The 15,958-nt window shown below is 41.3% G+C and overlaps 1 protein-coding gene across 1 annotated transcript in view; it reads right to left on the bottom strand.

The window, feature by feature from the left end:
* Positions 1–15,958, bottom strand: part of LAMA1 (laminin subunit alpha 1) — a 149,815-nt gene that overhangs the window by 10,385 nt on the left and 123,472 nt on the right. Inside the window, exons 52-57 of the mRNA XM_036874290.1 lie at positions 14,231–14,345; positions 13,865–14,035; positions 10,923–11,074; positions 10,034–10,219; positions 2,106–2,241; positions 682–794 (exon numbers count right to left, since the gene is read on the bottom strand). Of these exons, the coding sequence (XP_036730185.1) occupies positions 682–794; positions 2,106–2,241; positions 10,034–10,219; positions 10,923–11,074; positions 13,865–14,035; positions 14,231–14,345 (873 nt within the window). The remainder of the gene's footprint in view (positions 1–681; positions 795–2,105; positions 2,242–10,033; positions 10,220–10,922; positions 11,075–13,864; positions 14,036–14,230; positions 14,346–15,958) is intronic.

The raw sequence follows: 15,958 nt of genomic DNA, 5'->3' as shown, positions 1-15,958 counted from the left end.
GGGGCTGCAGGGAGAAGACACTGAGCCGAGATGTGTACTGGGGCGGTGAGCTCAGATGACACAGCAGAAGCACAGAGCATGGCAGGCCTGAAGGTGCAGACCTCAGGGCTGAGTCACAGGAGGAGTGGGGAGGACTGTGGGTCCTGAGGAGCCTTGGCCATGAGATCCCTGGGGTGTGAGCCGGCTTCACCAAACGAAGAAGGGTACCTGGGACAGGCATGTGTGAGGGCCGGGGGAACGTGCAGACTGGTGTGGGTGTGGCACCAGGAATTTGGGGGCACAGTGAAAGTCTGGGTAGGCAGTTTCATCAGATTAGTGAATGCTTACTGTAGAATGGGGTTCAAAGGCCAGATGAGCGATCCAGAGACCCTGGGATTGCAGAAGGAAGAGGGATTTAGATGCCTACGTGCTTTCCTACACACACAGAGAGGCAGCAACGAGCCATCATCAAGATGGGGTAAAGACAAAGCACAGAGCCCCACTTAACCACGTGTACGCAGCTGAGGTCCACAGAGGCTGCCTTCCTCTCTTTGCCCTCTCACTGCTGCCATGTGGTGGCAGGTTGAACGCTCCATGCTGAAACACAAGAAGCTTCTTCTAGAAAAGACCCATTGCTGAAGCACACGTCCTGGATTCATCTAGCAATGAGATGCCTCATGAGGACGTTAGAGCAGTGCCTACCTCTTTCTGACAGCCAGCTGATTGAAGGGCAGCACCACGTGGCTGCCTTCTGCGAGGCCGAACTGGCGGGCGTTGGGGACGTACTCCGGGGCTCTGTCCACGGCACACAGTGCCTGTAAGAGACGCACACGGTTCTCAGCCACGCACGACCAGGACCCCCACTAACACTGACGCGTTCTTCCATGAGGGAAACATCTCAGAAGCAACTGTGTCAGAGCACCAGCAACACAAACACACAAGCACCGATTTTACCTTCTTTGCTTCGAACAGTTGCCTCCACATCCCTTTCTTTATCTCTCTGAGAAGGCAATTAGAGCTTTCGTTTTTCACCTCAGCCCCATTCGAGTTCACCTAAATTCCCATGAATTTTCATCAGGCCTAAGGGGCAAAGGCCTTGCTCTGCGCCTCTGCGCCCCTGAAACCCCTGCTCTGGGGAGGGCCTGAGGATGTCAGCGGTTACAGAAGCACCTGCCTCACAAGCACTGGGCAGCTGTAAGTGCCCACAGGTGACAGGCCGAGCTAGTTCCACCCAGACAGGAGCAGGTGCAGCCAGGAGGAGCCCGGCTAGAGGGGCAGGTGCCCTGACTCCGGACCAAGTGAGGCCTTAGACTCAGTCTTCCAGGTCAGTGGACAGATGCTACCAAGACAACTGTCCTGAACTCAAAGATGGGCCCTGCTTGCAAGGTACTGCTTTTGTGTGATTGTGCCAGCTAAATCAGAGTGTAAACTTTCAACCAAGGAAGTAGAGAAATCAGAAAAGGGAAAGAAAAGTGAAAACTAACAATGGCTGCTGTTAAAAATACTTGGTCAAACTGGCTTTTCCTAGATGAATCAAATCTTATTTTTTAAAGCAACAATGATACGTACGATGGCCTATATAAATACTTATTTTCATGTTTCTGACTAAATCCAAAGTGATACTGAGTCCTTATAAAGCCTCTGCCTCAAAGCTGGCTGTGTGGCAACCAAAAGAGGCGCCCGAGCATTAGAGCTTGCAGCTCGGGACACTCTGCCACGTCTGATACGCTGTTTTCTCAGAGAGCCATCCCGCTTGCCCCCCTGCTTCTCATCACAGGGGTGACCCTGTAACTCTCCCAGATTCCTCTGGAAAGTGGCTTCCAGCTGGTTCTTCCAGCCAATGGAAGGCAGTGCTGGGAGGCTGGAGGGTGAATGGGAGAAGCCACGTGTCTCTCCCTCCTTCCTGCCTCCCTGGCAGGGCCTGTCTTCTCTGTGCTCCAGCGCCCACTGGGAGACCCTCTGCTCAGACTCGCTCCCTGGGTGGCCCCGGCTCTTCCCTCTGTGTGCTCATGGCTCCTGTGTGCTCCTGCAGCTTTATCACGAGGTCCCCATTTTAATGTCTTCTGGGTGGCGCTCTTTTTTTCTGACTGGACCTGAACCATAGAATTAAAGAAAGCCCTTCTTACTGGACTTGGTAAAGCCTGGGGCTCTGGCGGGAGTTCGCTGTCCTCTCCATGGAGAGCCAGCTTTGGCCGTTCTGAGAGCAAGCAGGAGTCCAAGTCCACGTGTTCATAGCCAGTGGCACTAGTGAAATCCAAAAGTCTAGATACAAACAAAGTGTTTTCAAAATTAATGGAGATAATACAAGCCAACACATGAACCAAGGTCATGTGATTATTGAACACTTAAAATCCATTGAAAAACATTAATATAATACTCTTAGAGTAACCAAATCGACCGTCTCCCACAGTGACTAGAAGTCCACATAACCTCCCTTATCTATTGTCTTGTTTGATTCTTCTGCCTGAAATGGCAGCCCCCTGTCCGCCTGCCCCACAGCCCATTCCCCTGTGTCCACCTGGCCATTCCTGAGTGTTCCTCAGGAGTCGGCTCAAATGCTGTCACCTGCTCCTGCAGTCTTGGCCGGGCTGCCTCAGGGCAAGAAGCTGGCTGTGGCTCCCAGAGCGCTGCACAGCGGCCTCCATGAAACACTGGCTTCTTTCTCACAGCTTCCCTTTGCCAGGAAGTCGTGAACTACCCTTGTCATATGTCCCTTTACTCTACAACATGTCCCCTGTCTGCACGTCCTTTGTTGGCACTTTCCAAGGACATGGCTGGGAACAGTAGTACAAAGGTGTTTCTGCCCTATCAGGTTCCCAGTCTCACGGCTTTCAGGAACAAGAAGATGCCTAATTGATTAGTTAATTAATAAACAATTGGGTGAATAAATATATCAAGTTACAAATAACTGCTCAAGGTTTTGACATCATCACTGTGTTGAAACCCAAGACAATGTTTTATTCTTTTAAATTTCAAGGCTCCTAAGAGGTTCCTTCACAGAGGACACGGCGGCCATGAAAGATCCAAGTCCTTGCTCAAGGTCACAGAGCAGGTCAGCAGCCCAGCAAGGAGGGGAACTTCAGTCTCCTGACACTCGGGCACATTTAGTTTCTCCTGTGTGGGTTCTGTCCACCCTCTCCCCCCACCGCCCAGGGCAGAGCACAGCTTCTGTCCCCCAGCATGCTGACCACAGGCAGAGGGGCAGTGAACAGGAAATAAATGCCTGTGGGCACATATAATTCCCTTCCTCATGGTCAGCTCCACGCGGGAGCAGAGACTTCCAGTTCTTAATCAGACAGTAATTGTTCGAGGAGGAGCCACTAATAATCTGAAGTTGCAAGTAGTCCAGCAGTAAAGGGTCCTTTATGCTCGCCCTGCATTCCATACCCCTCCCTCCCCCCGGCCTGAGTGAGCCAGAGCCCCCGAATCAGCTGCTCCTTTAACCCCGTTCTGTCTGGGCGGCGAACTGACACCCTCAGGCGACCTACATGCAGAGGCGGGGCCAAATCCAAAGCTGAGCCCCAGGAGCTGTGCGAACAAAGAAGAGAAAGGGAAATTTCTCCCAGCAGCCTCAGGAGCAGCGGATTAAATCTCCACAATCAACTTGATGTACCTTGCATCTCTGGAATACCTGAATAGACAACGAATCATCCCAAAATTGAGGTGGTAGACTTTGGCAGCAACTGTAGACTTGGGGTTTGCTTCCTGCATCTAATTTGTTTCTGCTTTTATGTTTATCTTAGTTTAGTATTTAGAGTTTATTATCATTGGTAGATTTGTTTATTGATTTGGTTGCTCGCTTCCTTTTTTTTTTTATATATAGAGATATATATTTTTTTCCTTTTTCTCTTTTTGTGACTGTGTATGTGTATGCTTCTTTGTGTGATTTTGTCTGTATAGCTTTGCTTTTACCATTTGTCCTAAGGTTCTGTCTGTCCATTTTGTTTTTGTTTTTTTTCAGTTTTTAGCAATTGCTATCATTGGTGGATTTGTTTTTTGGTTTGGTTGCTCTCTTCTTTCTTTCTTTCTTTTTTATTACTTTAAAATTTTTTTATTTTTAATAATTGTTAAAATTTTTATTTTAACAACTTTATTTTATTTTATTTTTTTCTTTCTTTCTTTCTTTTTTTCTCCCTTTTCTTCTGAGCCATGGGGCTAACAGGGTCTTGGTGCTCTGGCCACATGTCAGGCCTGTGCCTCTGAGGAGGGGAGCCGAGTTCAAGACATTGGTCCACCAGAGACCTCCCGGCTCCATGTAATACCAAACGGCGAAAGCTCTCCCAGAGATCTCCATCTCAACGCTAAAACCCAGCTCCACTCAACGACCAGCAAGCTACAGTGCTAGACACCCTATGCCAAAAAACTAGCAAGACAGGAACACAACCTCACCCATTAGCAGAGAAGCTGCCTAAGATCATAATAAGGTCACAGACACCCCAAAACACCCCACCAGATGCAGTCCTGCCCACCAGAAAGACAAGATGCAGCCTCATCCACCAGAACACAGGCACCATCTCCTCCACCAGGAAGCCTACACAACCCACTGAACCAACCTTAGCCACTGGGGGCAGACACCAAAAACAACGGGAAGTACGAACATGCAGCCTGCAAAAAGGAGACCTCAAACACAGTAACTTAAACAAAATGAGAAGACAGAGAAACACACAGCAGATGAAGGAGCAAGGCAAAAACCCACCAGCCCAAACAAATGAAGAGGAAATAGGCAGTCTACCTGAAAAAGAATTCAGAGTAATGATAGTAAAGATGACCCAAAATCTTGGAAACAGAACGGAGAAAATACAAGAAACGTTTAACAAGGACCTAGAAGAACTAAAGAGCAAACAAACAATGATGAAACAATACAATAAATGAAATTAAAAATTCTCCAGAAGGAATCAGTTGCAGAATAACTGAGGCAGAAGAATGGATAAGTGACCTGGAAGATAAATAGTGGAAATAACTACCGTAGAGCAGAATAAGGAAAAAAGAATGAAAAGAATTGAGGACAGTCTCAGAGACCTCTGGGACAACATTAAATGCACCAACATTCGAATTATAGGGGTGTCAGAAGAAGAAGAGAAAAAGAAAGGGACTGAGAAAATATTTGAAGAGATTATAGTGGAAAACTTCCCTAATATGGGAAAGGAAACAGTTAATCAAGTCCAGGAAGCACAGAGAGTCCCATACAGGATAAATCCAAGGAGAAACACGCCAAGACACATATTAATCAAACTATCAAAACTTAAATACAAAGAAAAAATATTAAAAGCAGCAAGGGAAAAACAACAAATAACATAGAAGGGAATCCCCATTAGGTTAACAGCTGATCTTTCAGCAGAATCTCTGCAAACCAAAAGGGAGTGGCAGGACATATTTAAAGTGATGAAAGGGAAAAACCTATAACCAAGATTACTCTACCCAGCAAGGGTCTCATTCAGAATCGACAGAGAATTAAAAGCTTCACAGACAAGCAAAAGCTAAGAGAATTCAGCACCACCAAACCAGCTTTACAACAAATGCTAAAGGAACTTCTCTAGGCAAGAAACACAAGAGGAGGAAAAGACCTACAATAACAAACCCAAAACAATTAAGAAAATGGTAATAGGAACATAAATATCAATAACTACCTTAAATGTAAATGGATTAAATGCTCCAGCCAAAAGATATAGACTGGCTGAATAGATACAAAAACAAGACCCGTATATATGCTGTCTACAAGAGACCCACTTCAGACCTAGGGACACATACAGACTGAAAGTAAGGGGATGGAAAAAGATATTCCATGCAAATGGAAATCAAAAGAAAGCTGGAGTAGCAATTCTCATATCAGACAAAATGGACTTTAAAATAAAGACTATTACAAGAGACAAAGAAGGACACTACATAATGATCAAGGGATCAATCCAAGAAGAAGATATAACGATAGTAAATATTTATGCACCCAACATAGGAGCACCTCAATACATAAGGCAAATGCTAACAGCCATAAAAGGGGAAATCGACAGTAACACAATCATAGTAGGGGACTTTAACACCCCACTTTCACCAATGGACAGATCATCCAAAATGAAAATAAATAAGGAAACACAAGCTTTAAATGATACATTAAACAGGATGGACTTAATTGATATTTATAGGACATTCCATCCAAAAACAACAGAATACACTTTCTTCTCAAGTGCTCATGGAACATTCTCCAGGATAGATCATATCTTGGGTCACAAATCAAGCCTTGGTAAATTTAAGAAAATTGAAATCATATCAAGTATCTTTTCCAACCACAACGCTATGAGAGTAGATATCAATTACAGGAAAAAATCTGTAAAAAATACAGACACATGGAGGCTGAACAATACACTACTAAATAACCAAGAGATCACAGAAGAAATCAAAGAGGAAATCAAAAAATATCTAGAAACAAATGACAGTGAAAACACGATGACCCAAAACCTATGGCATGCAGCAAAAGCAGTTCTAAGGGGGAAGTTTATAGCAATACAATCCTACCTTAAGAAACAAGAAACATCTCAAATAAACAACCTAACCTTACACCTAAGGCAATTAGAGAAAGAAGAACAAAAAAACCCCAAAGTAGCAGAAGGAAAGAAATCATAAAGATCAGATCAGAAATAAATGAAAAAGGAATGAAGGAAACAATAGCAAAGATCCATAAAACTAAAAGCTGGTTCTTTGAAAGATAAACAAAATTGATAAACCATTAGCCAGACTCATCAAGAAAAAAAGGAAGACTCAAATCAATAGAATTAGAAATGAAAAAGGAGAAGTAACAACTGACACTGCAGAAATACAAAATATCATGAGAGATTACTGCAAGTAACTATATGCCAATAAAATGGAAAACCTGGAAGAAATGGACAAATTCTGAGAAAAGTACAACCTTCTGAGACTGAACCAGGAAGAAAAAGAAAATATAAACAGACCAATCACAAGCACTGAAATTGAAACTGTGATTAAAAATCTTCCAAGAAGCAAAAGCCCAGGACCAGATGACTTCACAGCTGAATTCTATCAAACATTTAGAGAAGATCTAACACCTATCCTTCTCAAACTCTTCCAAAATATAGCAGAGGGAGGAACATTCCCAAACTCATTCTACGAGGCCACCGTCACCCTGATACCAAAACCAGACAAAGATGTCACAAAGAAAGAAAACTACAGGCCAATATCACTGATGAGCAAAGATGTAAAAATCCTCAACAAAATACTAGCAAACAGAATCCAACAGCACATTAAAAGGATCATACACCATGATCAAGTGGGGTTTATCCCAGGAATGCAAGGATTCTTCAATATGTGCAAGTCAATCAATGTGATAAACCATATTAACAAATTGAAGGGGAAAAACCATATGATCATCTCAATAGATGCAGAAAAAGCTTTCGACAAAATTCAACGCCTATTTATGACAAAAACCCTCCAGAAAGTAGGCATAGAGGGAACTTACCTCAACATAATAAAGGCCATATATGACAAACCCACAGCCAACATCATTCTCAATGGTGAAAAACTGAAAGCATTTCCTCTAAGATCAGGAACAAGACAAGGATGTCCACTCTCACCACTATTATTCAACATAGTTTTGGAAGTTTTAGCCACAGCAATCAGAGAAGAAAAACAAAAGGAGTACAAATCGGAAAAGAAGAAGTAAAGCTGTCACTGTTTGCAGATGACATAATACTATACATAGGGAATCCTAAAGATGCTACCAGAAAACTACTAGAGCTAATCAGTGAATTTGCTGAAGTACCAGGACACAAAATTAATGCACAGAAATCTCTTGCATTCCTATACACTAGTGATGAAAAATCTGAAAGAGAAATTAAGGAAACACTCCCATTTACCACTGCAACAAAAAGAATAAAATACCTAGGAATAAACCTACCTAATGAGACAAAAGACCTGTATGCAGAAAACTATAAGACACTGATGAAAGAAATTAAAGATGATACAAACAGGTGGAGAGATATACCACGTTCTTGGATTGGAAGAATCAACATTGTGAAAATGACTCTACTACGCAAAGCAATCTACAGATTCAATGCAATCCCTATCAAACTACCAATGGAACTTTTCACAGAACTAGAACCAAAAATTTCACAATTTGTATGGAAATACAAAAGACCCCGAATAGCCAAAGCAATCTTGAGAAAGAAAAATGGAGCTGGAGGAATCAGGCTCCCAGACTTCAGACTATACTACAAGGTATAGTGATCAATACAGTATGATACTGGCAGAAAAACAGATATATAGATCAATGGATAGAAAGGATAGAAAGCCCAGAGATAAACCCACACACCTATGGTCACCTTAGTTTTGATAAAGGAGGCAAGATTATACAATGGAGAAAAGACAGCCTCTTCAATAAATGGTGCTGGGAAAACTGGACAGCTACATGTAAAAGAATGAAATTAGAACACTCCCTAACACCATACACAAAAATAAACTCAAAATCGATTAAAGACCTAAATGTAAGACCAGACACTATAAAACTCTTAGAGGAAAACATAGGCAGAACACTCTATGACATAAATCACAGCAAGATCCTTTTTGACCTACCTCCTAGAGAAATGGAAATAAAAACACAAATAAACAAATGGGACCTAATGAAACTTAAAAGCTTTTGCACAGCAAAGGAAAACATAAACAAGATGAAAAGACAACTCTCAGAATGGGAGAAAATATTTGCAAATGAAGCAACTGACAAAGGATTAATTTCCAAAATTTACAAGCAGCTCATGAAGCTCAATATCAAAAAAACAAACAACCCAATCCAAAAATGGGCAGAAGACCTAAATAGACATTTCTCCAAAGAAGATATACAGATTGCCAACAAACACATGAAAGGATACTCAACATCACTAGTCATTAGAGAAAGGCAAATCAAAACTACAATGAGGTATCACCTCACACCAGTCAGAATGGCCATCATCAAAATCTACAAACAATAACTGTTGGAGAGGGTGTGGAGAAAAGGGAACCCTCTTGCACTGTTGGTGGGAATGTAAATTGATACAGCCACTATGGAGAATAGTATGGAGGTTCCTTAAAAAACTAAAAATAGAACTACCATACGACCCAGCAGTCCCACTACTGGGCATATATCCTGAGAAAACCATAATTCAAAAAGAGTCATGTACCAAAATGTTCATTGCAGCTCTATTTACAATAGCCAGGACATGGAAGCTACCTAAGTGTCCATCGACAGATGAATCGATAAAGATGTGGCACATATATACAATGGAATATTACTCAGCCATAAAAAGAAACGAAATTGAGTTATTTGTAGTGAGATGGATGGACCTAGAGTCTGTCATACAGAATGAAGTAAGTCGGAAAGAAAAACAAATACCATATGCTAACAGAGATATATGGAATCTAAAAAGAAAAAAAAAGTGGTTCTGAAGAACCTAGGGGCAGGACAGGAATAAAGATGCAGACATAGAGAATGGACTTGAGGACACAGGGAGGGGAAGGGTAAGCTGGGACGAAGTGAGAGAGTGGCATGGACATATATACACTACCAAATGTAAAATAGATAGCTAGTGGGAAGCAGCCGCATAGCACAGGGAGATCAGCTCAGTGCTTTGTGACCACCTAGAGGGGTGGGATAGGGAGGGTGGGAGGGAGACGCAATAGGGTGGAGATATGGGGATATATGTATATGTATAGCTGATTCACTTTGTTATAAAGCAGAAACTAATACACCATTGTAAAGCAATTATACTCCAATAAAGATATTAAAAAAAAAATGCATGCCAAAATGTATTTGACCTCTGCTGTGTGTGGACAGTACTATGGAACTAATGTTTAGTGGTTCTTTTTTTCTCATGCATGATGACCAGATTTTTCCATCATTCTAGTCTAATAAATCCATTTGGGGGACTTTATAGAACAAGGGATTCACTTGTCATTTGGGAACTTGTAGAATTTGGGGCCATCTCAAACAGCAAAATTAGGTTGTAGATTAGTGACAGTACTGGGCATTAAAAGATCAGGAAGTGCAAAATCACGCGGAGAGCACAGTCACACTTACTCCATGTTAAAGATCAGGTTTTGGATACAGCCATGGAATGAGCTTCTCATCTTGAGCATGGGTGTCCCCTTGCCCTCTGGAACACCACCTATATACAGGTTGGACACACTTATTGTCCTGCTTTCTGCTGATGGGCCCAGCTTCATTTCCACAGGAGCTGTCTCATCTAGTTGGACAGTGATAATTCTAAAAGGTTAAAGGAGAAAATAAAGGTTTTAAAATATAATGAAACATAACTGTCCATTTTAATATCTAATTCCAGCAAGTTCTTACTGAATAATAAAAGTTCCTTGAAGATACATTTTAACATGACATTGAACATGTGTGTGAATAAAAAAGTGAATCTTGAATATTAAAACTTGCAGCTAAATGTTCTCCAGAAATGAATGGAATGTGATTAAATGTTATTCAGTTCAATTGCTTTTTGGAGAGTATCTTTTACTTCTTTACCTGTGACAAAATGTGCAGTGTTTTTTTAAAACTTTTGGTCTACAGTTTTGGAGAGAAATTATATAGAAATGTTGATGTGACACTGTTTGCTATTTCACTGTTTACATTTTACTATTTACTATGTCACTATTTGCTATTTTACCATTCACTATTAGAATTTACTAATACTGTAACACTATTTGACACAGAATTATTCCAGTGTAAAGATAATTTATGCCAGGCCCCAGAAAAGGGCAGGTTTAAGATTGTTTAATTATGAAAATTCTGCAAATATCTTATTACAAAGCAGATGAAATTGTTTTCCAAAGAGGTATTCTATCAAGCTTCTAGAATTATTTTGGAATTATAAAGACTCTGAATGACATCATACTAATTTTCCCAATCATTTCACTGCATACAGGCTTCCTACTGGGGAACCTTCGAAAGGTGACGCAAATACCTCCCGCTCCTTATCAAGGAGATGGAATGCTCTTGACCGTCGCCATATGTGCCCGTGGGAGCATGCAGGAGAGCTCTTCTCAGGCTGGTTCCATCCCCAGGATTAACATGCACTTCAATGTGGCCTTCGATTAGCATGATGGAAAAGAAGGGCTGGGAAGGTCACACAGAGAATTCCCATAGAAAAGACATTACTATAGGATTTAAAGAATTATCATCTTATGAAGGTAATGTGGGAGTATTGGCACCAAGGAAGCAGTTCCTTAAGAATATCACCATCTAACACAACTATTTTATACTTTGTATATTGCTTTCTAACCTCTGCTGACATAATTTACATTCTGCATTATGCTATTATCACTAACCATATCAAAGATTTACATTTCTACAGTCTTCATACTTATTATTTATTGCTACATTATGTACTAACAAATAGTTACATTGTAAGTCATTGATCTGTTTCTCCCTTTTCCGTTTTACTGAGATACCATTGTGTTAGTCTTGTATATAACACAACCATTGGATATTTGAATATACTGTAAAATGATCACCTCATATAGTTACAAAATTTTTTCTTGTGGTGAGAACTTTTAAGATCTACTCTCTTAGCAACTTTCAAATATGCAATATGATATTGTGACTACAGTCACCATGCTGTACATCACATCCCCAAAACTTATCTTACAACTGGAAGTTTGTACCTTTGAGCTCCTTCACCCCCTTCTCTCCTGCCCCTACCTCTGGTAACCACCAATCTGTTCTGTCTCTATGAGTTTGTTTTGTTAAGATTCCACATATAAATGAGATCATACAGTATTTGTCTTTCTCTGTTTGACCTATTTCATTTAACATAATGCCCTCAAGGTTCATGCATGTTGTTTTAAATGGTAGGATTTCCTCCTATTTTATGGCTGAATAATATTCCACTGTATAAATAAATAAATAAATAGATATTGATATATATGTATACTATACACACACCACATCTTTATCCATTCTTCTACTGATAGACACTCAGTTTGTTTCCGTGTCTTGACTACAGTAAATAATGTTGCAATGAACAAGAGGGTATAGATATCTCTTCAAGATAGTGATTTCATTTCCTTCAAATATATACCCAGAAATGGAATTGCTGGATCTCATTTCCTTCAAATATATACCCAGAAGTGGAATTGCTGGATCTCATTTCCTTCAAATACATACCCAGAAGTGGAATTGCTGGATCATATTTTTAATTTTTAATTTTTTGAGAAAGCCCCATACTGTTTTCCATAGTGGCTGTACCAATATATTATACATTCCCACTAGCAGTGCACAAGGGTTCCCTCATCCTCACCAGCACTTGTTATCTCTTATCTTTTTTGATGGTTGCCATTCTCAGAGGTGTGAGGTGAAATCTCACTGTGGGATCTATTCCTTTTTTAAAAATTTAGGTAGTTTCTAATTTTTTATTACCATACATAATGAACATTTAACTGGTTTTTTTTTTTTTTTTTTTTTTTAAATTTTTCTAAGATTTCTAAAGGTGGGATTAAAGAGTTGAAGGTTTGAAAATGTTTAAAGCTCTTAATACTCTTTTGCCACATTGAGAGAGGTCCACCAGCAGAACTGGAATGGGAGTGTTTCACAAGGTCTTGCCAGCACTGGATGACACCGTTCCTTTTTGCTGACTTAGTAGCAAATTTTGATTTACAAGAGGTCCTATTAAGATTGGTGGAGAAAAACAGTTTGATAGTTCCTCAAGAAGTTAAACATAGAATTCCCATATGACCCAGCAATTCCACCCATAGGTATATACCCAAAAGAATTGAAAACAGGTACTCTAACAAATACTTGTATGCAGATGTTCGTAGCAGCATCATTCACAATAGTCAAAATGTAGAAACAACCCCAAACGTCCATCAATGAACTAATAAATTATGCTACGTATACAATGGGATAACATTCAGCCATGAAAAAGAAGGATGTGCTGATACCTGCTACAATGTGGATGGACCTGGAAAACATGCTAAGTGAAAGACAAAATATCACTCATATGAGTCCACATATATGAAATATACAGAATAGGTAAATTCATTCATAGATACAGAAAGAAGATTGGTGGTTGCCAGGGTTGGGGGAGGAGGGAATGGGGGGTGACTGCTTAACAGGCATAGGCTTCTCTTTGGGGTGATGAAGATGTTTTGGAACTAGATAGAGAAAGTGGCCTCACAGCATTATGAAAGCACTAAGTGCCACTGACTATTTCACCTAAAAATGTTTACTTTTATTTTATGTAAATTTCATCTCAACTTAAAAAAAGAAAAAAAGATTGGTGGAGCCCATAAACCAATCTGTCCTTGTCAGACCTTCACTCAGTGTCTTGTGAGGTATCTGGGGTCTACAGACTGGTGTTCCAGGTCAGGCTCTGAAATAGCGGCTGTGTGATCTTGTGCATGTTAGCCAGGCTCTCTGAATCCATTTCTCCCTCAGCAAAATATAGGAAGCAGCATTCACCCTGAAGTGTGGCTGTAATAATTGTACAGCCATGTCTGTAAAATACCTTGCACAGTAGAGAACAGTACTCTGAATTGTAGCTGCATGGCTTGTACTTCATTAATACAATACATTAGCATTCTGTGAATCTCTTCAAATTACATAATATACAAAGTGTGAGCAGAGGAAAGGTAAATATCACCTATCCTATCAGAATCCTAGGTAGACAGCAAGGATCCTTCTTCTCAACAGCTAGACAAGGAAGATGGATTACGCAACACCAAGAGACCGCTGATTTGTAAGGGAAAGACAGCAGTAATCAGTTTTACTTATTAAAAATGCACACCCATTAACAACCAGGCACACATGCTGTAGAATACATGTCATGACTAAGTCATCTTCCATCCAGTGCTTCCTGAAGTCATTTCCTTCCTGAGCTCCTGGCTTGAGAGCCTTTGAGCCACTCACCCCGTGGGCCTGCCGGTGACCTTGCTTCTCCCCATGCTGGCCCAGGGCAGCCAGGATGATGCCGCTGCTGTTCCTGGTGGCAAATGTTGCCAACAATTCCGAATCTGGTGGCAAGGACCTGGGTGGCAATTCAACGTAGCCGCCTCTCAAGAAGCTAACGCTTCGGACAGGCTGGTCACAAAGGAGAGGAGAAAGCACCGTGAGGCCCACCCGCATGCTGAACCTCCCACCCTGGAGGCTGCTGCCGTTTTCCCCACCACCTCTCTTCTGTTCAAACCCCTGGTTTAGATCCTGTTGCCTTATTATGTTAGTAAATCAGTGGGCATTTATAGAAACTCATCCCAATATTAATAAAACGCTTCCCACCTCCAGTATACAGCCTTTTCTCACTCCGTAGGAATTTCTGAGTAAATCAAAGGTCGATCTAGATATTTCCAGGTTTTTGATACAGCCCACGTAGCTTTTGCTGGTGACACCTTTCCTGTAGGGAAGGGCAAGAGAACAACAGCAACAAAATTGGATTTTATAACTCCAGTTTTGAAACAAGAAATAAAAATGGACCTACAAATAAGAAAGATCTCTTTCCACGTGTCATTCTCATAAATGTCTAGGTCTCCCTCTAACAAGACTATTGATGGTGAGAATTCAGGTCAAACATGGACTCTCCTTAGGACTAAAGAAAGGGATTGAATTTAGTGAGGCTGATTACCTAGATGGCTACCTAGATAAAAACATGCTTAATATTTTAAGGGAAACTATTATAGTCATTACCATTTAGATATACTCACTAAAACAGAGGCTAATTGTAAGAGAGACAGTGCACTGCCATAAGGAAATTATAGCACTTAGATTTCAATCCAGTCCCCGTGTAGAGCAAACATTCACCTCCCACGGGGGCAAGTGTGGGCAATGTGATTTCCCAGGATCTCTTGGTTAGAGACGGCATCGGCTCTTGGCGATACCACATATTCATGAACTTCCTCCTGAAGGAAATGACTGCATTTGGTGAAGTCTGGGATTATCCAAAACCCTTATTTCTTTGATACTAAGCCAATACCATATTTTTATGAACAGAAATTGTCACTCTGCTGGGTGGGGTGAGCTTTAATGTACTCAGGCTAACATTTCCAAATGACGGAGACTACTGAACATCTCCCAGTTACACCCTGAAGCATCAGCTAGTGACAGGAGAACTGTGCAGGACCATGGCTTCTTGCTACATGTCATGTCTCACTTTTTCTCTGTGCTGTGCAATGAGCTGTCGGCCATTAAGAAACCACATGATTTAGGGCAAATTTCAACCTTTCTGAATCTCAGTTTCTCCCATTGTAAATGAGACTGGCCCCGATGATACCCAAGACCCTTCTATCATGAAAGTCTGTGATTTGAGATGTCTTCCTAGAAAAGGGACTCTGTCCTTTTCTCCAGGGTCTACACTGTGTACCATTTAGGTAAAGAACAAATGAATTACAACACAGCTTGTAACCACAGAAACATCCCAATGCCACTATGTTAGGAATGACATCTGTAATCAGGGATTAGGAGAGAGGCTTCCCGTCCTGGCTCTGCCTTGGCAGAGGGGTAAGACCTGGGACAAGCGACCAACTCCCCTGAAGTTTAGGGGACATTTATTTCCAAGACCCTGCAGGCGGGTGACTGTGGTTGTAAACTATGTTCCTTGGAACTTTCACACATTTCTGGCAGAGAAGGGGGTGTGTCACGAAGTGGATTCTGGGCTGCTCAACCCATAGCAACTGGAGTGGCTGCACTTCTGTATAAGAACCTGGCTTGAAGATGAGGTACTGCTACAAATATACATTTGAAAACCACTGGGCTGAGTGACTCGGTTTGGACATTTGGTGATTCCACTCCCTGGAAGCTAGGCTGCCTTGATTGCTGGCCGTACATGCCTTTTTTATAGTGGTGTGAAAGAAACTTAGAGCTTACTTTGTCCCCAGTCCAAAATTACAAAATTGAGGACGGTGAACTACAGAAAGTTTATGAAATTATTAAAGTCACAAAGCTAAACAAGAACAAGAATCAGTGCATCTCTCCTCTGCTATCTTTCATCCAACTTGCTGATGCTGGTCTTTA

This window comes from Balaenoptera musculus, chromosome 14 (assembly GCF_009873245.2).
Source record: "Balaenoptera musculus isolate JJ_BM4_2016_0621 chromosome 14, mBalMus1.pri.v3, whole genome shotgun sequence".
Taxonomy (NCBI): Eukaryota; Metazoa; Chordata; class Mammalia; order Artiodactyla; family Balaenopteridae; genus Balaenoptera; species Balaenoptera musculus.
The sequence above is the reverse complement of the archived record's forward strand: the minus strand, read 5'-3'. Positions and strand labels throughout refer to the sequence as shown.